The sequence below is a fragment of the Pelophylax lessonae genome, assembly GCF_965119305.1.
Source record: "Pelophylax lessonae genome assembly, chromosome: 4".
Lineage (NCBI taxonomy): Eukaryota > Metazoa > Chordata > Amphibia > Anura > Ranidae > Pelophylax > Pelophylax lessonae.
In genome coordinates this window covers 516,171,730-516,195,186 of record NC_138771.1, presented here as the reverse complement: position 1 = coordinate 516,195,186, position 23,457 = coordinate 516,171,730, and the positions used below count along the sequence as shown (strand labels likewise).

Below are 23,457 nucleotides of genomic sequence, written 5' to 3'. Positions count from 1 at the left end.
GGTTGAGAATGGCTTGATAGTAGAGCGGGTATGGGTAGAATTATAGAACCAGATGGGAGAAGGAGCCACAGTGAAGGAGAGGTGCAGTGAGCATGAGAGGGCACAGCCCGGAGCACAAAGCTGGAGGGAGAGGGAACCAGAGGGAAGAAGTGGCACAATCAAGAGGAGAATGTAGAGTCTGCAGCACAGGGCTGGATAAGAAGGACAGCCAGAGGATAGGGTGGAGGAACTGTCAAGATGAGAGCAGAAAGAATGGAATAGAATACTAGAGCAGAGAACATAGATGGGGTAGTGCATAAACTCTGAATATGGGCAAGAACGCTCCAGTACTGACATCAAACAGGAAATATCCTTCTCTCTTTATATTATGAAGGATTAGACATACAATATCATCAACAAAAATTTATTGGAACTCTCTTTTGGGTGAATTCTATTTGTTGTTTCCTTGCGCTCACATTTTTCATAGTTTATTCCAAACTTCACACCTCGATCTGTTCAACGATCATCCGAAGAATCTCCAGGTTTACATACCTTGTCAAGGATATGAGTTCAAGGGGGTCCCTAAAAAGAGTTTTCTTCATTGGGACCCCCTTTAAACTCAAATCCTTGATTTGAATTTAAAATGGTTGTAAAGCATGTTTTTTTCTAGAATTAAAAAAGATGTTAAACTTACCTGCTCTTTGCAATGGTATTAAACAGAGTGGCCCCTTACCTCTTCTTCTGGGGTCACCTGCCGGCGATGTGTGCCCCCAAAGCAAGCCACTTGGTATGGGGGCACAAGTATGTTCTCGCTCCCAAGCTGGGCTGTGGGTAGTGCGATTCAGCCTCACCCCCCCCCCCCTCCACTGGATTTGATTTCTCGAGACATGTGCAGAATGGAAAAATGTGTTTCAAGTATATTCGTTACGTAACTAATTTAATTTCACTTCAGAATTCATTTAGTGTGGTTTTTAAATTCATTAAATGTACAGCTGAAATGTAAACAAAACAATGCCAGCAATAGCAGGCAGTTTGCGGGGAGCGTTCAACGAGGCTGAAATTTTTATTTTTTTTGTGTTCAGTGGTGCGGTGGGTGAGTCGAAATGGATCTATATCGGGGGACATTGTTATATATTTTTCAATAGAGGAATTGTCAAAAACTTGTTTACTTTCTTTATTCACTTTTTACACATTATTGGTGAAGGGGTAGGGGTAATATTTACCCCATACTCATTCACATGGGGAGGCCGGGATCTGGGGGCCCCCACATTTATACCAGGCCCTAGGGGGAACACCATGTTAAAATTAAAAAAAAAAGAAACAGCATGCCCCCCCCCCCAGAAACCATACCAGACCCTTATCCGAGCATGCAGCCTGGCAGGCCCGGATAAGGCAGAGGGGAATGAGCGAGCACCCCCCTCCTGGATCATACCAAGCTGCTGGCCCTCAACATGGGGAGGGTGCTTTGGGATGCCCCCCAAGGCACCTTGTCCCCATTATATTGTAGGGCAAGGGCCTCTTCACCACAACCCTGGCTGGTGGTTTTGGGGCTCTATGGGTGGGGGGGCTTATCAGAATCTGGAAGCCCCTTTACCAAGGGGGCCCCCAGATCCTGTCCCCCTATATAAATGAGTATGGGGTACATAGTACCCCTACACATTCACCAAACAAAAAAGTGTAGTGTAAAAAACGAAAGTAGGCAGTTTTTGACTATTCCTTTAAAAAATAAAAAAAAGTCCCCCAGTGTAGATCCATCATCAATCACGTTGTCTGCTGCCACAGCCGACCTGAAAAAAAAAAGAAATAAAAAACCCCTCCAGTCCCGCCGTCTGACAGCTAAATAAGGTCTGACAGCTACACAACATGCCCTCCATCGATAATATCACAAGCCCCTGCGTGCTCAGATATGGGTCCGATATGCATTTTGGGGTGGACCACACACTTTTTTTTTTTTTTTTACATTTTGGCGTAGGGTTCCCTTTAGAATTCATACTAGTTCCGAAGGGCCTGGTTGGATTTGTTGGGGGGCATGCTGTTTTTTTTTTTTTTAATTAAAATTTTGAATTCATTCATAAACACAACAAATTTTAACTAAATTCGTTACTATTTTATTCGGAGGTTCGGATACATCCAAAAATTCAGTCCCAAAATTTGTATTCAGACCGAAATGGATTGCACACATCTAAAAGGCTCCCACTGCTCCCAATCTGTCCTGGGAGACCAGGAAGAGGGAGCAGTGCTGCTGGAGACAGGAAGAACAAGTAGTGTAACATTTTTTACCTTAATGCAGAGAAAGCATTAGGGTAAAAAAAAAAAAAAAAAAGATTATTCTTTATAACCACTTTAATATATGCACATATAAAACAGTAACGTACTAACAAAATGGTAATTTGGAATCACAGATAGTATGTCGGGTTGTTTTTACTGCCATTCGCTAGTCAGGATCGTGCAGAAAACCGGTCTGCCATCTGAGCCACAGAAAGTCATATGACTCCTCTTTACAAACCCTGCACACACCCCCTCTGTTGCTGGATGTTCCCATAGCTTTGCAGTGGCATTTTGGCCTTACTGTCAGTGTTTGCAGGCAAATCTGCTGATTTTTATTTAGCAATCATCTAGTTTCAACTTTCAATTTTACTGATATGTTTCCAAACTGCGGGACATAAAAATAGACAGACCAAAGTTGCTGAAAGAACCGAAAACTGTTTTCAGTAAAACACTTTGCAGCCCACATAGTATCTGTGGAGCTCTGAAAAACCCCATAAAGCCATGATTTGATGTGGAGGAAACCAAGTGGTTTGTACAGAGCCCAGACTTCAAGTCTACAGTACTGTGCATCTTTAGCATGAATTGTTTGCAATGCAGGTCTTCTCATCCAACACAGTACTTGGCCTCATAAAAAAAATTTTGTCTGAATGGGCAGATTTCCAGACACATGTTAAAATCTTGTGGATAAACTCATTAACTCCCTGCTATAGATGCAAGTGGAGGGAGGTCCATATTAATGTCAATGGTTTTGGAAAAGGATGTTCAATAAGCTCATATAGGTGTGATGGTGAGGTGCTCTTATGGTATATGTGCCATCTGAATGCATTTTGAAAAGGGTACCTTGGCACCCATAGACCAAGGAAGTGGTAATTTTATACATTACACTATTAGTACAGGGAATGTATCCAAGCAGGTGAAGAATAAGTTATTTATGGTGCTACTGTGATCTGATCAGCAGCCAGATTTGCTGTCCATAGTAATCTGGTCAATTCTGACCATCTGTCTAAAATTCTTTGGCCTGACTACAGTGGTGTAACTTATATAATCATAATCATATTTAATCAAATAGCGAATCAGCTTTACATGTAAAAGAAGCCTTTTTTACCATTAGCAGCTACATACAAAGTTAAAGGCTGACTCCACCTTTTTCTTACATGTTACTTATAGGGTGTATAATGGTGCCAAGTTGCCCCCCCCCCCCCCCCCTCATACAAGATTGTGGCATTCCTCTCTCCAGCAGCTCCTGTCAATTTTTTAATTTGTGAGATCTGTGATTAAATGAGCTACAAGTCCTGACTGCTGCCATAACTGAGGAACTTGTAGTTATTAATGGAACACAACTGCATTGATTCTGTTGACACTTCCTGCAGGATTCTGTGCATTGCATCCGTGATCCACTAATCTTGGTTGCAATGACCCAACAGGTTTTGGAGCCTACACTTCCTCCCTTCATCAGAGTTCCTAAAGCTGTGTGAAAGTAAAATTAGGATTGAAGATATTCTGGCAGCTCCTGGCAGCTCCTAAACGTTAGTTTAGGAGCGTTTGATTTTTTTTTTTTTTTTTTTTGCCATAGCTCCTAAATTCAACTTCGTAAAAGCAGTGTCAGGAAAAGGTAATCGAGCGCCCATGGCAAACATGCCAAACTGCGCCCCCCCCTCCCTTAGGGTTAGGATCAGGGCACCCCTATCCCTGCAAAAACCACCGTGCCCAGGGAAGCTGCCCCTCCTCTTGTCCCAGCCCTGCATAAAAGCCTATGTGTCCATGTACAAATAGGCTTTTAGCAAAGTTTAGGAGCTGTCGTGTTTAGGTGAGATTAAAAGGATAAGAAAGTTTGACCACGAGAAAATGTAAAATCGGTGCAAAAACGCAGTCAGGGTAGGCTGGTGTACATGTAGCCCTAGAAAGATTCCCTGAGAACCAGTAATTAGAGGGCTGGCAGAGACAGTGATTGCAATATAAAGTCACAGCCAACCCTTTTTCAGAACATGTATATATGGGTATGATTCTTGCGCCGCCCTGAGAGGTATATAAGTATGGATGCCCTCAATGCTGCTTGTACTTATTACTGTAAACCACACAGTTATAGGGATAGGATAAAGGGGGGGGGGGGAGTACCACGCTTCAAGGGATATAAATATAGTAAAGTGACTAAGTGATGATAAATAATGAATAAATGATATTGCAATGAATAAATAACTAAAATTGATTCCTAATGTGTTGTGTGCAGGTATACAATCAAATACAGTGCCTTGCGAAAGTATTTGGCCCCCTTGAACTTTGCGACCTTTTGCCACATTTCAGGCTTCAAACATAAAGATATAAAACTGTAATTTTTTGTGATGAATCAACAACAAGTGGGACACAATCATGAAGTGGAACGAAATTTATTGGATATTTCAAACTTTCTTAACAAATAAAAAACTGAAAAATTGGGCGTGCAAAATTATTCAGCCCCTTTACTTTCAGTGCAGCAAACTCTCTCCAGAAGTTCAGTGAGGATCTCTGAATGATCCAATGTTGACCTAAATGACTAATGATGATAAATAGAATCCACCTGTGTGTAATCAAGTCTCCGTATAAATGCACCTGCACTGTGATAGTCTCAGAGGTCCGTTTAAAGCGCAGAGAGCATCATGAAGAACAAGGAACACACCAGGCAGGTCCGAGATACTGTTGTGGAGAAGTTTAAAGCCGGATTTGGATACAAAAAGATTTCCCTAGCTTTAAACATCCCAAGGAGCACTGTGCAAGCGATAATATTGAAATGGAAGGAGTATCAGACCACTGCAAATCTACGAAGACCTGGCCGTCCCTCTAAACTTTCAGCTCATACAAGGAGAAGACTGATCAGAGATGCAGCCAAGAGGCCCATGATCACTCTGGATGAACTGCAGAGATCTACAGCTGAGGTGGGAGACTCTGTCCATAGGACAACAGTCAGTCGTATACTGCACAAATCTGGCCTTTATGGAAGAAAGCCATTTCTTAAAGATATCCATAAAAAGCGTAGTTTAAAGTTTGCCACAAGCCACCTGGGAGACACACCAAACATGTGGAAGAAGGTGCTCTGGTCAGATGAAACCAAAATCGGAACTTTTTTGCAACAATGCAAAACGTTATGTTTGGCGTAAAAGCAACACAGCTCATCACCCTGAACACACCATCCCCACTGTCAAACATGGTGGTGGCAGCATCATGGTTTGGGCCTGCTTTTCTTCAGCAGGGACAGGAAAATTGATGGGAAGATGGATGGAGCCAAATACAGGACCATTGTGGAAGAAAACCTGATGGAGTCTGCAAAAGACCTGAGACTGGGAGGGAGATTTGTCTTCCAACAAGACAATGATCCAAAACATAAAGCAAAATCTAAAATGGAATGGTTCACAAATAAACATATCCAGGTATTAGAATGGCCAAGTCAAAGTCCAGACCTGAATCCAATCGAGAATCTGTGGAAAGAACTGAAAACTGCTGTTCACAAATGCTCTCCATCCAACCTCACTGAGCTCGAGCGGTTTTGCAAGGAGGAATGGGCAAACATTTCAGTCTCTCGATGTGCAAAACTGATAGAGACATACCCCAAGCGACTTACAGCTGTAATCGCAGCAAAAGGTGGCGCTACAAAGTATTAACTTAAGGGGGCTGAATAATTTTGCACTCCCAATTTTTCAGTTTTTTATTTGTTAACAAAGTTTGAAATATCCAATAAATTTCGTTCCACTTCATGATTGTGTCCCACTTGTTGATTCTTCACAAAAAATTACAGTTTTATATCTTTATGTTTGAAACCTGAGATGTGGCAAAAGGTCGCAAAGTTCAAGGTGGCCAAATACTTTCTCAAGGCACTGTACTTAAATAAAGCAAACTTATTACATATGACGATGAATAATAAAGTGCTAATAGTGATAAATATATAGAGCCATATATAAATCCAATATTCTCAGAACATATATAAATAAATATCAAAAGTGCTTATGGTGATACTGTGTACAAAATAAAGTCAATGAAGGTGATATACATGTGCCAATAAAGTGCTCTGTGCAAATCAATGATTTGCTCAAAAAATGTTCTCTCAGTGTATTCCCAAATGAAATAAAGTGCCAATATATATCATAAGGTGCTCGAGTGTCCAGAACAACAAAGAGACGGGAAAAAAAAACACAGATCTTCCTCTTCTGTGTATCACAATAATATTTTTTCCACCTCTACACCTTGTGAATCAGAGTGCTTTTCGGTGCTCTTCACCTATAGGTGTGCTAAATGCTCACCTCAATGCCTCAGACAATGCGTTTTTAGATCTATTAAAGATCTGATCCTTTCTCCTCTCTTCCTCTGGGTGTATAAGGTAAGGTGTAAGGGATGATGGTGTACTCCTCCTGGCCTGGATCAAGTATTTCTTTTGTGAGTTCACTGTGTAAGAACAGCTTCAGTTTGTGCAATTCAAAGTCAAATTCAGACAGCTGATAAACTGCACAAACTGAAGCTGGAAGACGCTGGAAGTTGACGCTGGAAGAGCTGAACGAAAGCTACATCACATTTGCTGTGCTATCACAGAATGATTTGAGGTATCACCAGCGAGCCCAAGCTTGATCCAGGCCAGGAGGAGTACACCATCATCCCTTACACCTTACCTTATACACCCAGAGGAAGAGAGGAGAAAGGATCAGATCTTTAATAGATCTAAAAGCGCATTGTCTGAGGCATTGAGGTGAGCATTTAGCACACCTATAGGTGAAGAGCACCGAAGAGCACTCTGATTCACAAGGTGTAGAGGTGGAAGAAATATTATTGTGATACACAGAAGAGGAAGATCTGTGGTTTTTTTCCCGTCTCTTTGTTGTTCTGGACACTCGAACACCTTATGATATATATTGGCACTTTATTTCATTTGGGAATTCACTGAGAGAACATTTTTTGAGCAAATCATTGATTTGCACAGAGCACTTTATTGGCACATGTATATCACCTTCATTGAGTTTATTTTGTACACAGTATCACCATAAGCACTTTTGATATTTATTTATATATGTTCTGAGAATATTGGATTTATACATGGCTCTATATATTTATCACTATTAGCACTTTATTATTCATCGTCATATGTAATAAGTATGCTTTATTTATGTATTCGATTGTATACCTGCACACAACACATTAGGAATCCATTTTAGTTATTTATTCATTGCAATATCATTTATTCATTATTTATCATCACTTAGTCACTTTACTATATTTATATCCCTTGAAGCGCTGTCCTTCCCCCCCCCCCCCCCCCCCTTATCCTTTTTCAGAACACCTTGAGTTCCGATCTTGCCATTACACACAAAGCTGCTTTAACTCAAAATCATGATATGTATCCTGTTAATTCACCTGAAGCAATGGTAGGTCCACTTTAAAAATGTGCATAATATCTCTATATAAAAAGTTGTAGATCTGCTGGAAATATTTAGTTTTGATTTATGAATTCTCTGTTCATGGCACAATGATTGGGTTAAACTGAAGCCTGAACATGACCTCAGATCACTGTCCCATCCTTTCACAGTCTTCACAACAGTCTCTCCTTTTCTGGTCTGAATTTTCCCTGCCGTCTCTCTGCGCGATGCCTTTGTATCCAGCGCCACCCTGCTGCTTCCTCCCCCTCATTCTTCCATTCATTCCTGGCTGTTTTATTTGTCTCCTTTTCTCCCTCTTCTCTTCCCCCTCATCCCTCCTCGCTTCTCCGGGCACCCGCTGGGCACTGAGTGACAGTCTGGTAATGGCATCTCCTCTAAAGCTTCTTCACTTTTTTGTGTTTGCTGTGGATGGAGATTTGGGACGGATGAGTGCTGATGCCTGGGCGACGGGGCCTGCTATGTGGGTAACGGCTCTGTGCTTGGTCCAAAGCCAAATTATTAGAATGCTTTTCTATTCACATAGAGGAAATCTGAAGGGAAATAAATGACTTGGGTTCATTACTGTATAGAGATGACATCATGTTACCTTGCCTGGCTAAGGTCCTGATTACCCTCTAATGGCACATTTTAAAGTTCACAGAATCACAGGTTGAAATGATTGGGGCATTAGGCCATCGATTGTCACCTATGGCTATTATATCTTTGAAAAAGTTGTAAAAACAGATAGCAAACTTTTGTTCTCTGTGTAAAACATTTTCTGTGTCCTTGTCACCTGCACACAGGGTGCATCTACAAGGCTCAGTCCATTGACAACTTGATCCAATTCTGATGGAGTTTATACACCATTTTTGTTCTATGAAATCTCCCACCAAATCCATGTGCACTACTCCCTTGAAATGGCAACACTTGGGGCAGCGACACGCTCAGAACTGATAGAATCTTAGTATGTGGTAGTTAAAGGTTAATTCCACTTTCGTGAAGAAAAAAAATAGCAAATAAAGAAAAAATAATATAGCGACACAAGTCATATTGTAATTAAATGTTATTAAAAATACCTTTCCTTTTCAATCTGCAGCTGTTGTAATTTTCTGAAAATGCAATGCAATATGGCTACCTGGAGCTGTTCTGTACACAAAATGTGTACTGACCACGCCCCAGAAACATTATTTCCTACTTGTGTGATTGGCTCACCAATTTTCCAAGAAGTCTGCCTAAGTCAGATTTCAGGCATCCCCTGCAACAACATTTTCATTTTTGGTGAGATACTCCCAATAGGAATACTTCTAAAGGGATGCAGGCCCGGAAGCTTTCCTCACTAGTGTTCTGCAGATGCACAGCTGAGTGATAATTATAAAACCACTCCCATTAGACTCACCCAGCACAGAGGAACAAACAGGGATTTCTTCAGAATAAAAAAGGTAGGAATCTGAAACAAAGTTTGTTATAATCCTTGCAATGTACATAGATCACCCAGAGGGGAATGTTTTTTTCTCAACAAAAGTGGAGTTACGCTTTAAAAAATAGGTCCTTGTTAAATGGAAATAAATGTACGGCTTTCCCTAGAAACCTGCTTAATGTGTCAGCAAACAATCTTTCGTCAACATCAACCGCAACACATAAAAGTAGCGTTCAGCATTTTATGGTACCTTTTCCTTATACATGCATTGATATACACTACCTCTAAAGATTCCTACAAGGTGCAGTGAAAGTGATCTCCAAACATATGTTTGTCTCCTATTATCCTGATCAAACCTGGCAGAAACCCTAATGCACTAGATGAAAGGCTTAGTGCAGAAATGTTGTCATGGTTTATTATGACATGTATTAAGATAGAGCACTCTCCAACCACCAAAGTAAACCAGATTTCAGACAACCAGCCCTCTTTTCTCTGCAGAATACTTTATTTCGAGAATATCTTCCCAGGTATGACATCAATATTTATAATATATCTTTTAGACTCCAGCAGATAAAAGTGTGGTTTGATAACTGCATTGCACTGCAGAGTTAGGAAACAAGAAGGCCTGCTCTCTTGGTAGGAAGAGTCATTCACAAAGAACAAAGTTGAAGCCCCCCTCCTGCAAAGTCACTACCGGCCACGCTGGGTTTTTGCCGTCGCCTCTGTGCAGTTTTCAATGCCTTAAAACATGGTGGCATTCCCCGGGGTAGATCAATGTCAGCAATTACGGAGGGCACGTCTCCTGGAACTGAGGGGTTCCTTTGTTGTGAATTTTTTCTTCCAATTTACATCATAAAAGAACACCACGACCCCTTCTTCTAGAATTCCAACCATCTATTATTTATTTATGTCACACAAATCATAGTAAGTCTAGAGGCCCTTCATTATCCCCTTCACTAAATCCTTCTTGCAGCATTTCTCCAAGAACTTCTGCTTCAAAATTTTAAAGTATACTCTATTAAGATTTGAAAATGAAGCCCTGAGGTGCACTCATTACATGTAGCCTACCTGCTTGTAGTTATTGTAAGTGTTCTTTCTTTGTATGCCCTGTTTGCCCTTCTATCTGTTGGCTGGGTGCGTGGAAACTCTACGACCGATCGGGTAATCAAGACACTTGCAACAGATTGAGTGTAACAAGATTACAATTGTTTATTGGTACAGAAAGTCTTATATACAGCTTACACCGGACAACCGTCCCTTCAAGGGCCAATCACATTCAAAAGTTAATAGTGGGACATATAAAGTTTGGTTAAGGATAGAGTTAATAGCATAACATAAAAATGAAATGTTTGGTTTAATTGAGCATAACACCTTGTGACCGCGTAGGCACATTCTTCTTGGAATCTTTATCTTTTATCTATTTGTACACATAACTCGTTGCAAAACGAATAGTCATTTACATTCTTATCTATAAGATCTTGTCTATAATGTAGAAACCGCAGTTTCATTTCCTGTTCTGCTAGCACGTCTTGCAAAATATGTGATTTGTTACAAAGGTGATAAAACATTTTCAATTTACTTGTTCTTTAAAGCATACATTAATATAGCTATCTACTTAAAAGGGGCTCCCACCTCATCTCACAGTTACTGTTTTCCATTCTTGGTATAGTGTAACAGGTCATCTACAGCTCTACACAAGAAAAAACTTTCTATTTTGTTAAAATGGATAGAGAGGGAATGGGCTACAGATTCTATAAAGTTTGTATTGCTTTCCATGTTCCTTATATTTAGATTTTCCTCCACTTCATGTCTTCTCTCGTGAAAGGCTCCTTTTATAATGAAAATGAAAATATTAAACAGCAAATCTGTGCTTTCTGTAAAAATATACTGAAAGTGTTGCAAAGCTAAATTTCAACCTGGTTTGTTCTTTGTTTTGGCAGGACCAGAAGATCTACTGGAGATGGCAGACATAATTACGTAAGTGCTCTCATTGACCTGATTACCTGCCTAGGCCAGGTTCACTTCACAGCCGCAGCAGTACTTTCCACAGGCAAAGGTTCTGATTTATTTATTTTTTTAAAATAACAAACATGTTATACAGTGCATTGCGAAAGTATTCGGCCCCCTTGAACTTTTCGACCTTTTGCCACATTTCAGGCTTCAAACATAAAGATATAAAACTGTAATTTTTTGTGAAGAATCAACAACAAGTGGGACACAATCATGAAGTGGAACAAAATTTATTGGATATTTCAAACTTTGTTAACAAATAAAAAACTGAAAAATTGGGCGTGCAAAATTATTCAGCCCCTTTACTTTCAGTGCAGCAAACTCTCTCCAGAAGTTCAGTGAGGATCTCTGAATGATCCAATGTTGACCTAAATGACTAATGATGATAAATAGAATCCACCTGTGTGTAATCAAGTCTCCGTATAAATGCACATGCACTGTGATAGTCTCAGAGGTACGTTTAAAGCGCAGAGAGCATCATGAAGAACAAGGAACACACCAGGCAGGTCCGAGATACTGTTGTGGAGAAGTTTAAAGCCGCATTTGGATACAAAAAGATTTCCCAAGCTTTAAACATCCCAAGGAGCACTGTGCAAGCAATAATATTAAAATGGAAGGAGAATCAGACCACTGCAAATCTACGAAGACCTGGCGGCCCCTCTAAACTTTCAGCTCATACAAGGAGAAGACTGATCAGAGATGCAGCCAAGAGGCCCATGATCACTCTGGAAGAACTGCAGAGATCTACAGCTGAGGTGGGAGACTCTGTCCATAGGACAACAATCAGTCGTATACTGCACAAATCTGGCCTTTATGGAACAGTGGCAAGAAGAAAGCCATTTTTTAAAGATATCCATAAAAAGTGTAGTTTAAAATTTGCCACAAGCCACCTGGGAGACACACCACACATGTGGAAGAAGGTGCTCTGGTCAGATTAAACCAAAATCGAACTTTTTGGCAACAATGCAAAACGTTATGTTTGGCGTAAAAGCAACAAAGCTCATCACCCTGAACACACCATCCCTACTGTCAAACATGGTGGTGGCAGCATCATGGTTTGGCCTGCTTTTCTTCAACAGGGAAGATGGTTAAAATTGATGGGAAGATGGATGGAGCCAAATACAGGACCATTCTGGAAGAAAACCTGATGGAGTCTGCAAAAGACCTGAGACCGGGACGGAGATTTGTCTTCCAACAAGACAATGATCCAAAATATAAAGAAAAATCTACAATGGAATGGTTCACAAATAAACATATCCAGGTGTTAGAATGGCCAAGTCAAAGTCCAGATCTGAATCCAATCGAGAATCTGTGGAAAGAACTGAAAACTGCTGTTCACAAACGCTCTCCATCCAACCTCACTGAGCTCGAGCTGTTTTGCAAGGAGGAATGGGCAAAAATTTCAGTCTCTCGATGTGCAAAACTGATAGAGACATACCCCAAGCGACTTACGGCTGTAATCGCAGCAAAAGGTGGCGCTACAAAGTATTAACTTAAGGGGGCTGATTAATTTTGCACGCCCAATTTTTCAGTTTTTTATTTGTTAAAAAAGTTTGAAATATCCAATAAATTTTGTTCCACTTCATGATTGTGTCCCACTTGTTGATTCTTTACAAAAAAATTACAGTTTTATATCTTTATGTTTGAAGCCTGAAATGTGGCAAAAGGTTGAAAAAGTTCAAGGGGGCCGAATACGTTCGCAATGCACTGTATTTACCCGCTCTGTGCAATAGAGTAGCCCCTATCCTCTTCTTTTTGGGTCCCCGCCTGCAGTCCTGGCTACCCCAAATAAAAAACCTCTTGTTATGGGAGCACTCGAGCAAGCTCGCTGCCGAGTTGTGCTCCCTGTTCTCTCCTCATTGGCTGGTTCCCACTGTTGTGTGAGCTAATGAGGAGAGAAATACCTGGGAGAGCTGCTGCTCTCATGCACAACACTGGATCGAGATGGGGCTCAGGTAAGCATAAGGGGGAGAGCTGAACCTTTGAGAACCACTTTAATAACATGCAATTTCAAGACTTTTGTTATGTGATATGTAAACAAAGCAGTATAAACCCAGAAGCAAACATCTATCATATTGCAGCTTACCTATTTTTTGATGTGATGGCTGTACTAGTTTTTAGGCTTTCTACTTTCAATGGTTTTTATTGAAATTTCAGAAACACAAGAAAAAACATAACAAAGTACACGGGGGGGGGGGGGGGGGGACAGAGAAAAAAAGGGGGGGAGGGGAAGGGTGCGATGTACATTACATAGTACATAGGTTTGCATCAATCTTGGTACAATCAGTAGGTTTAACAAAGATTATACAATACGAACAATGCGAGAGTATAACAACTGGTGTAGAGGTAAATGGAACAACAGAACTAGGTAATTCCTGTCATATAAGTACGAACTGTCAACAAGGGTTGGTGAAGTATTTGCTTTGCATCCAGAATGACCAGTGTTTGTGGAACCTAGGGCTTTGAAGAACAGCATAGGCATAAGCTTTCTCCAAAGAGAATTGGAGGTTAATCTGTTTAATGACCTCAAGGTGTGAAGGAGCGATTGGCTGCCTCCAACATCTGGCTATAATCGTCCTTGCTGCAATTAGTATATGGGTAATAACAGTATGCATGGCGAGTGGAAATGAGTCTATGCCCAAGGAGAGGAGTGCTAAGGCCGGGTCTGTGCTTCTTAAAATACCAGTGACATCTGATATAATTTCGAAAATCTTTCCCCAAAAACTGGTCAGACTTCTACATTGCCAAAAGATGTGAAGAATCGTGCCCACCTGGTCACAGTTACGCCAGCAGAGGGGGCTTTGGGTATCGAAAATTTTGGAAAGTCGGTACGGGGTTAGATACCAGCGAGTCAACACTTTTTGCGCCTGTTCCCAATGGGATACACATTTGGAGGCTCTATAAGTAGCACGGATGGCCGTTTGCCATTGAGCATCTGAGAAGGTTTGCTTGAGGTCACCTTCCCAGGAAATCATATGTGGGGACTTGCGGAACGTATTTTTATGCTTGATGGTATTGTAGAATAGGGATATACCTTTTGTAGAGCATACGGGGTTAGTGAAGAATTGCCACAATTGAGGGGATACCAGGATCACCGGTGGAGGGTATTTACGCAGGAAACTGGAGATGCTGTTGTATGCAAGGGTAGCTTGTACTGGGAGGGAAAATTCACTGGCAAGCTTTGTGAACGGTTTAAGGGTGTCACCCTGGTAGAGCTGTGATACGAAGGTGATGCCAGCTGCATGGAATTTGGAGAGGTTAACATAAGGGAGGAGGACATTCAAAGTGGCAATGGGGATTGGTAGTTTGACAGGTGTCGCAGAACCTGGAAGGTGGTGGGATAACATTCTCCATGACAATAGGGGAGCCTGAGTCGGTAGGGGGAGCGTGTGGAGGGGTACCTGTTTCGTTTTTAGGCTTTCTTATGTAGCACTACTCCCATGGGAGCTGCCCTGTGTGGGTTGCCCTGGGTTACCATCAGCAACAGTAGAACATTCCGACATATTTTCAAGTGTGTTTACCTTAGACAAGGACCAGTCCAGTTTCTTTGGTTCTTAGGTTTTATTAGGAACTTGGATAGGAGAAGGGATGAGTGGGATACTCCAACTGAACTGAACTATACACAATAGGCAGGGAGAGTCTGAAAAATGCTGATTAACACTGGTTAACGCTGAGTAACGCTGAGTAATGCTAAGTTGAGCTAGTCACAGCTAGGCTGCTATTTCACTTGACACTTGGCTGTAAAAAGAGTCACTTGAGCTTCCTGAAAGAAGAAAACAGGCGCCACTGTAGTTAGCCAGAAAGTTTATTGCACAAAATACATACTGACTTACATATAAGTAAGCTCCAATCCGTATCGCAGCGTCTCCAGCGCACGATCCGGCCGTCCACCGGTCCGGAGGTGATGTCACAGGAAGCTGGTCGGAGACTGGGTTAAACCGGAAGCCGCAAATGGAACGCAGGCTCCCGGAAATGACGCAACGCGTTTCGGAGCATGCGCACTCGGCTCCTTCCTCAAGCGTAAACTTTCTGGCTAACTACAGTGGCGCCTGTTTTCTTCTTTCTACTTGTGCCAGCGGATTCCTCAGAGTTTCCTAGTCAGTGCTGCCTCGTACTTTGCCATTCAGGACAGTCCCCAACAAGAATTTGGAGCATCCCCTGCGCCCCTCTTGCCTGGTCAGAAGCGCCCAACAACCACTTTCTCTGAACTTGAGCTTCCTGAGGTAATCCTTTCCTAAGGCAAGCTATTCCATGATAAAAACTGTGCTGCTGAGCAACTTCAGGGCCCTTCCTGGCGCCCCTTTACTCCCTAATCTTCAGGGCTCAACAACTTGGCACCCCCTTTACTGTAACATACTGGGTTAACTGGCTCCTTGATCCCTTTGACCTCTCTGGAGTGGTCCCCTCTCTCAAGCAGACCCCTGGGCAGATCCTTAAGTACTCACGATACTGTTTTTCCAGAAGTCTTATGCCCAGCAGCTCCACTTGGTCAGCACACTGGATCCTCTGCAGCACAGCTCAACTCCTGGTCCCTAGGCCGCCTGCCTGGACCACCTTCCTCACTTCAGCAGGAGGAGAGACAGACGTCCACCTCCTCCTGGGACTTAGCTTCCGCCAAAAGACACCCTGTCACATGCCCCCTCCGGATTTATTCCCAATCCGAGGATGCATTGCAGCAATGCCCACCCACTGGGACAGTCATAAACCCTGGTGTGCTATTGGCTAGGTTTCCTCCACTGTCCAACAAGATCCTTCATTGGATACAGTGGGGAGACTCACCAGACTCAACAGGTCACACCTGGAAGCATGTGACAGGCTAACTAACAGATCAGGCTCCCCTGATAAGCAGAACAGAGCCATACATATATTTTACCTAGCACCTACCTAGGAGGGTGCTACACTTACTTCAAATTTTCATCTGGTGATCTAGTCAATTAAGTTTTTTTTTTTTTTTTAACAGAAAAGCTGTCTTGCAGTTACAGGAATGGGACAGTCTATGTAATTCTGGCAGAGGTGCTTAAAATGATCAGCTTTTATTTATTTATAGAAAACCTTTATCAGCTTTTATTTATTTATAGAAAACCTTTATCCTAAAAGAAAAAAAAACAGACCGATTCAAGTGAATGGTGTTGCTTTTCAAGCGCCCTGCAACTGCATGCAATACAAACAATTGCGGCATGCAAGTGTGGGGTTAAAAAAATTAAAGCAGGCAGTGAGCAGGCGATACAATGGCTATACCTCTTTACCCCCTCTCTGAAGAGTGCTCCAAATGCCAATTGCTCCTCAGAGACCAAAGCATGCATGAACAAACCCTTCATTAAATATTTCTCAAAATATTTTTCATTTCTTTTCTACAATTTTTAGAATTTATTTATTTATTTTACATTTTAGGAGCTCTTTTTTTGGGAGGGAGGGGGGTAAAATATCGGGGTCCCCCTAATGTCTCACTTTCGAGACAGAGAAAGGGACTGAGGACATATATTCCTTAGTGCCTTTTTCTGCAACCTTAGCTGCACTGGACAGTGAATGAACAGGAAGTGTCCTGCACAGAGTGGGTTCCTGTTCATTCACAAGTTAAAGCATAGTAAAGAAAGTTTGCTATGCTTTAGTTATGCATGAACACATGAGCAATTGGTAATCACTCACTATGTTCATTCAGGAAAGGAATGGAGCAGGTAAATATGACATATTTACCAGCCCCCCCCCCCCCCCCCACATCCACACACACACCCCATCCTGAACCTGATTATCCTGTGCCCCACTTGCAGCCAGTGAGAGGAGGAGAAGGAGTGCCAGTAGCACTGTGGGGGAAGTAGGGGGAGGGGCATACACAGGAAGTAAAGTGGGGATGGGAACCAGGAAGAGAGAGGAAGCAATTCCCTTGTGCAGCTGGCTGCACTGTAGGGGCATCAGGGCCAGATCGGAGCAGGGGGATAGTAAAGCCCAGTACCAAAACTCGTTTCGGCACTGACCTCAAGGATTTAGCCTGGATCTGCAGGGCGCCAGGATTTTAATTAAATCTTAGGAAGGTCCCGTCTTTTCCGGGACATTTGGGAGGTATGAGAGTGGTGTCTGTTTAATACAAGAGGTGTGTTACTGGCCAGATCACCAGATGAAAACAGATGGGAAACAAGCCTAAGAAAACAAATATAGCCACTACATCTAATGATTGGTAAGCTACAATTTATTACATTTTTGGTTTTGGGTTTAATACCGCTTTAAAGTGGTAGTAAAGTCCCCCTTTTCACTCGTACCTACAGGGAATCCTATAATCAGTCTTACCTGTAGGTACAGTGAATATCACCTACACCTTCACAATTTAAGAGATATTCACATTTGTAGCGGCCAGTGACTCCCCCGTCACATGTGCACTGTGCTTTCAAATGTGCCGTCCATTCAGAGCGCTGTCCTACGATCCTGACTCCAGAGAGATTGCATGGGAGTGATGTCAGTGTGGCTCGGCCATTCAAATGGTCAGAGCGTTTAAACCCGGAAAGAAGACCGGGTGAAGATGGAAGCCTTTTCAGTGGTGAAAGCTCGCCACTAGAGGGATCCGCTTAACAGATAAGTCCATCATAATATGCCAATATGTGGTGCATACTAGCACATTATGACATTTATCTGCATGTAAAGAGTTTCACTTTAACTGACCTAATAAGGGTTTTGTGACTCCTATCAGCCGTCCCACACCCTCCTTCACCATTACAGTCCTGTTGCTGGACTGAAGAGGAATGAGCTTATTAGTCTTCTGCTGCTGCTTCACTGCCCAGTCACATATTGCAGGTGAGGAGGTGATCTTGCTATATTGCCTAATGCAATGATGAAAACACGGGCACCAACCTGGTTGTGCTGTATGGCAGAGTTTTATAAACCTCTGAACTGGATGGACAGTAAAACAAATAATTTGACAGGTAAAATGGCTCCAATGTGTGTTTTTTTTCTGTTTGCCTGGAGTTCAGCTTTTTCTTATGTTTACCTTGCTTCCTCTTCCCACACTGCTTACCTATTTATGTGTTTGTGTGTTCTAGAGGGGAGACAGCGCTGCACAAAGCTGCATTCCATAGACATCGGCAGGTTTGCCAAATTCTTGTGGATGCCGGAGCTTGTTTAATAAAGAAAGATGCCAAGGTGATATATTTAATGCATTACTCATCTGTGATATACAGTATCTAAAAATAAACCATTTTAATGTTGAATAGATAAGGAAAGGGTTAAAGCTGGAGTTTAATTAGTTTTTTTTAACATCACTAGGGATGCTGTTTACTAGCAATGAATTGTAACCTGTGTGCTGGTGGGTGCCATTTATATTAGAACTTCTCAGTCCTCTGTCACAGAAGATCACCACTGCAGGGCACATTTCATTGCTGACAAGTAGTGTAACTTTTGCTATTTAAAAAAAAAATATTGTAATTTTACATTATAGGATACAGGCTGATTATCCATAAACTCTGGGTTTAAGACTTTTACCTTCAGGTGCATGGACATTGGTAAAGATTTTGGAAACACCCTATTAGGTGTACCCCCTGTAACCCTACCCCACTCCGTGAGACCTCCGATTTTTGCTAGTGTCCTTTAGGTGATGGATCTTTTGTCCCTTATGGAGAAGTTTCTCTGCTTAACTCGTTTTTATTTACTTCATATTCTTTAATCAGCTCTTAGGTCAACCTCTTCACTGCCTTCTAATACAATAATAGATCTAGTGCTTCCAAATCGGTGCAACCTTGGCAAAATCTTGGGACTCATACCCAGACCTACACTGTGTAATGTTTCTTTGGGTGCTGGATCTTGTTTTACACTCACCTTGGCACTTAGTGCAACGCGTGTAGTTAGCTGCAGGATGCTTTACAGGTACAGGGCCATGGTCCATTCCTATGGTCCTCAGACCCTGACAGCAAAGCCAGGACTTATACAGGGGCTATTAATGTGGAAAGGTAAGACAGGTTCATCCTTTTTTGGACTTTTACTGTTGCCTTATAGCAAGTTTGAGACTGAATATCTAAACTACTTTCAGTAAACCTATTTGTGTCTCCTGAATAGTATTTGTTAAACGATTACATTGTCAGAAAATCAGGAATTTGTGTTTGACTAATTCACTGCCTGAGTGTTTTAACTTTCAAACTTGGTAAGAGTTCCACCATTCAGAGCTTAGTCTCAGGTAGATAACCAGGTGTTACACCACACCACAGGTTGGACTATTACCACCGATTTCCAGAGCTCTTATAAGGTATTCAGGCACTTCCTTCCACACTGTTTTCACAATTACATTGCTACAGGAAGGCTGACACCTGGGTTGCTGTGTATCCTTTTCAGGACATACTTATCCCTTTTCCGCACCCTACTCCGTAAGTACCCCACAGGAGTATACCCTCACTGATAACAATGGCGGAAACCAGGTGCACTCACGGCAAATGCTCAGGCAGAGTGACATTGCTTCCCTTGCACTGGAGCAGGACCCTATTTTAACACCGTGTTTGCATCCAGTCTGGCTCTATCTCAGGCACACAACAAGTGGCCTATCTGACCAAGGAAGATTTCTAGTACTAACATACTAGCTAATGGCAACCAAACAGGGTAAATCTCCCTAGTGGAGACATAGACAGCAGTAAAAAACTGGTGGAGGTTCTAACAATTTACAACTCTTTGCAAAACACATTAGCTTTCAGTACACTTTAGGAGAGATCAATCCACAAAAAAAAACCTTGCTTTGAGTTTTGAGTAGAAGCTGATGTGAATTTTGACAGAAGGGCAACTACACCTAAATACCCACCTCTGCTTACCTCTACCCTTGCAGAAGTCCTAGTTTCTTTGGTGGACTTTACATGGCAGCGGATTCGGCATTTGGATAGAAGGGGGCAGAGATGGAAACTCCAACAGAGATCAAGCTGCTGAAAGAATAAGTTCTCCTTTGGGAACATGTTACATGTTCCACCTGTTTGTAGGGTGGAACATGTAACATGTTTCCAATGCAGCAGCCACTGCCCGATCCCCACCCCCCATGACAGTAGGGAGACCAGTCACCCTACACAAGGAGAGAGAGAGCAGCAGTGACTGGTCTTTTTTACAGGAAGCTCATGCGGAGAGGGAAAGTTTCACACTGGGTTACTGCACAGATCTTTAGGAATGAAAAAAGCAAACTGAGATTCCAGTGAGAATACACATACATCTTGTATTTAGACAGTATTTAATTATCCTGGAGGTGAGCTTTAAGCTTGTTGTGACAGTACTCACCGTCACTGGGAGTGAAAGACAGATACTTAATGGTTTGGATTGCTTCAAATGGGGTTTGTATTTACACTTATGCTAATGTATATTGTACTTCCAGGTCAGACAGGTTCTCCCTATTGTTTGTGTAATGAGATGGGATGTGTATTCTGTCCAGACAGCTAGATAAGTAGTTCATGTTAATTCTATTTCTGTATACAATTTCATCTGCATATGATAATGTGATCAGGCAACCCCTGACCTGTGTGTGGTAAGTTGATCGGGGGGTGTGCTCATGTGTGTATAAATTGAGTGTTAAACTGTTCAATAAAGGAGAAGGTTCCTTAACTTGTACAAGCTAAGTTGTCGGCTAGCTTTGTCTGAGGGCGGCTGGGAAAATCTGGTATATATGTTAATGACGGCAAGGAAGCCGTATACTAACGGAAGACCACAAGTACAGTGTGGGTCGGCGGTTCCGTTACACTTGTCCTTACAGAAGTACATGATTGCATATTGTTCCGTTTGATACCAAAGGAATAGGTTATGCTTTACCCTGTATGTTTTACTAATACTTTGCACTTTCTTTAGTTTTTAGACGCATTCAGGGAAATGTATATATTTTTTATCTCTCTCATTAGCTCTGCTTTTCAATTTCCATAGGGGTTTACTCCTTCTGACAAGGCCCAGGAGGCAGGGGATGCAGATCTGGCATCCTACTTGGAGTCTTGTCAAGATAAGCAACTCCTGCCCAACGAGGATCTGGAGACGGCAGTCTGAAGAAGGCAGCAGGTGGCGAAAACAACTCGGAAAGAGCAGAAACATGAATGGGAAAGTTCCTGGAGAAGGTCCACCCCGGGAGAAGGAAACTTGACGGAAGAGTCACCCCTTCTTGAAGCGAGTTAAGCCGCGGAAGGTGTACTGTCCAGTTTCTAAGGGCTAACAGGACTTGCCACGGAACTGCTGCCCAAAACGACGAGCCAAAGGGATGCGGAGGTGGGGGGTGAAGGACGGCAGAGGTTGGGGCTGATCCCCCTCGCCCCATGTGGATCCCCTGTTTCTGTTCTCCAACAAGACGCATGACCCTGTCCATTATCTGTCTCCTCACGTCGGTCTGAACCCACCCAAGCCCAGTCAGAGGCCTGCACAGTGTTATAAACCTCACGTATGTTTTTAGTATCTGCAGTGCCGATTCATTCAAAAAGAGAGACTTGATTCTACTTTGAATCTGCAAGCTTAAAATTTTGGGGAAGACAATTTTCTTTGTTGTTCACATAACATCGTGTGAAAAAAGCTTTTTGTTTTTTTCTTTTTTTTTTTCCTCCAAGGACCACCAAACCTAAAATTTCAATATCAAATATGAGGAGACCCGCTGTAACATTCACAATTGTGTATGTAAATGTACCATCAACATGACATAACCTGTGACGTCTCACGTGTCTTTTAGTTTTTCTTTTCTTGTTCAGCTCATTCTAAACGATTACTCTCCCACAGCAAACATTATGGGCACCATATATTCCCTGCACTAACTTTGAGAGAGCTGGATTATTTAACCACTTTACCACCGGAGGATTTTGGTGTCTTACGTCCAGGCCACTTTTTGCGATTCGGCACTGTGCGAGTTTAACTGACAATTGCGAAATCATGCAATGCCGTACCCAAACAAAATTTACGTCCTTTTTTTTCCCACAAACAGAGCTTTCTTTTGGTGGTATTTGATCACCTGTGCGATTTTTACTTTCTGCGCTATAAACAAAAAAAGCGACAATTTTGAAAAAATAACAATATTTTTCACATTTTTTTATATGAAATTCCCCCCCAAAAATGTAAAAATCTAAATTTTTTATCATTTTTGGCCAATTTGTTTTCTGCTACATATTTTTGGTAAAAAAAATCGCAATAAGCGTATTTTGATTGGTTTGCGCAAAAGTTATTGCGTTTACTAACTAAGGGAAAGATTTCTGTCATTTTTGGTGTTTCTTTTTTTAACGAGTAATGGCGGCGGGACTGCGACATTGCGGCGGACAGATCGGACCATTGACTGACATTTTTGACACTTTTGGGGGTACCAGTGACATTACTACAGTAATCAGTGCTATACATATGCACTGTTACTGTAAAAATGACACTGGCAGGGAAGGGGTTAATTTTTATTGGAGAGGGAGGGGTTAATGTATGCCTGGTGCTTACTGACGTGTGTGGGGGGAGGTGACTGAGTGACACAGGGACAGATCACAGGTTCAGCTATGCTGAACCCTGCAATCTGACCCTGTCTGTCACTTAGGAGATCCGCCCGCTTTGTTTACACAAGCGGGCGGATCTCCACACTCGATTCCGCGACGATCACCGCCGCTCCTCCCCTGGCCCGACTCCCGCTGTGACTGAAAACAGCGGGAGCGAGCATCCGGCGGCGTGCGCGCGCCTCCCACAAGGGGAGGAGTCCAGCGTCGCTGGACGATAACGAGCCACATTGCTGCAGTAGCAGCAATGTGAGCGGTCGTAAAGTGGTTAAATGTGCGAGGTTTACCTATGGAAACATTTATATTTATGCTGTTGTTATTTAGCTTTACATCTGACAATAATTGGGGAACTGAAGCTTTGCTGCTCTGGCTTTATGCTCTCAACTGCCTGGCTTTGTGCTGTCTCCTAGTGCCTGAGTGTGAATAGCTGTATCAAATAACAGAAGCCTGTAGATCTTTGCATTCCTTTTACAGCAGAGCTCCAGCCAAAAATAACAAGATGAATATTATTGGCCCATTAAAAGATAAAACAAAACCAGCTTTTGCTGCAAAAATCATCTTTAGTTAGTGGTTTCCCCCACAGTACTTTTTTTCTGCCACTAGATGTGCTCAGTCAGATGGCCAGCATCATTAAACCTACTTCCTCTGAGCCAAGATTGTCCTGGACCCACCCCAGCTTGTGACTGGACAGTAAAAAGAGAAGCAGCACAGTGATAAGCTCATTTCTGCTCTTTCCCTCTATCAATATGTGTCTTATCAGCACATTAATGTATTGGCTACTTGTGTTGCCTCTTACATTCTTACATTCCAGCCTTGCTGGAGGTACCACAAAGACTTATACCAGGTCAAAATCCAGTACTTACACTGCCTGCATTTATAAAATACATTTAGTGGTGCAGTAATAATTACTCATCTGCAAAAATCTGTGTATTTTATATCTGCCTGAAGTTTGGCTTTAACCACTTCAGCTCCG

The 23,457-nt window shown here is 42.2% G+C and overlaps 1 protein-coding gene across 12 annotated transcripts in view; it reads left to right on the top strand.

The window, feature by feature from the left end:
- DGKI (diacylglycerol kinase iota) overlaps positions 1-21,789 on the top strand; it is a 533,441-nt gene extending 511,652 nt beyond the window's left edge. For 5 of the 12 annotated variants that reach the window (XM_082255058.1, XM_082255060.1, XM_082255059.1 and 2 more), the window contains 3 exons: positions 10,977-11,013; positions 18,075-18,174; positions 20,908-21,789. In XM_082255058.1, coding sequence (XP_082111184.1) covers positions 10,977-11,013; positions 18,075-18,174; positions 20,908-21,024 — 254 coding nt within the window. In that variant the 3' untranslated portion in view covers positions 21,025-21,789. The remainder of the gene's footprint in view (positions 1-10,976; positions 11,014-18,074; positions 18,175-20,907) is intronic. The other 7 variants (XM_082255055.1, XM_082255065.1, XM_082255063.1 and 4 more) reach the window with 4 other exon arrangements.
- Positions 21,790-23,457: the final 1,668 nt, after the last annotated feature.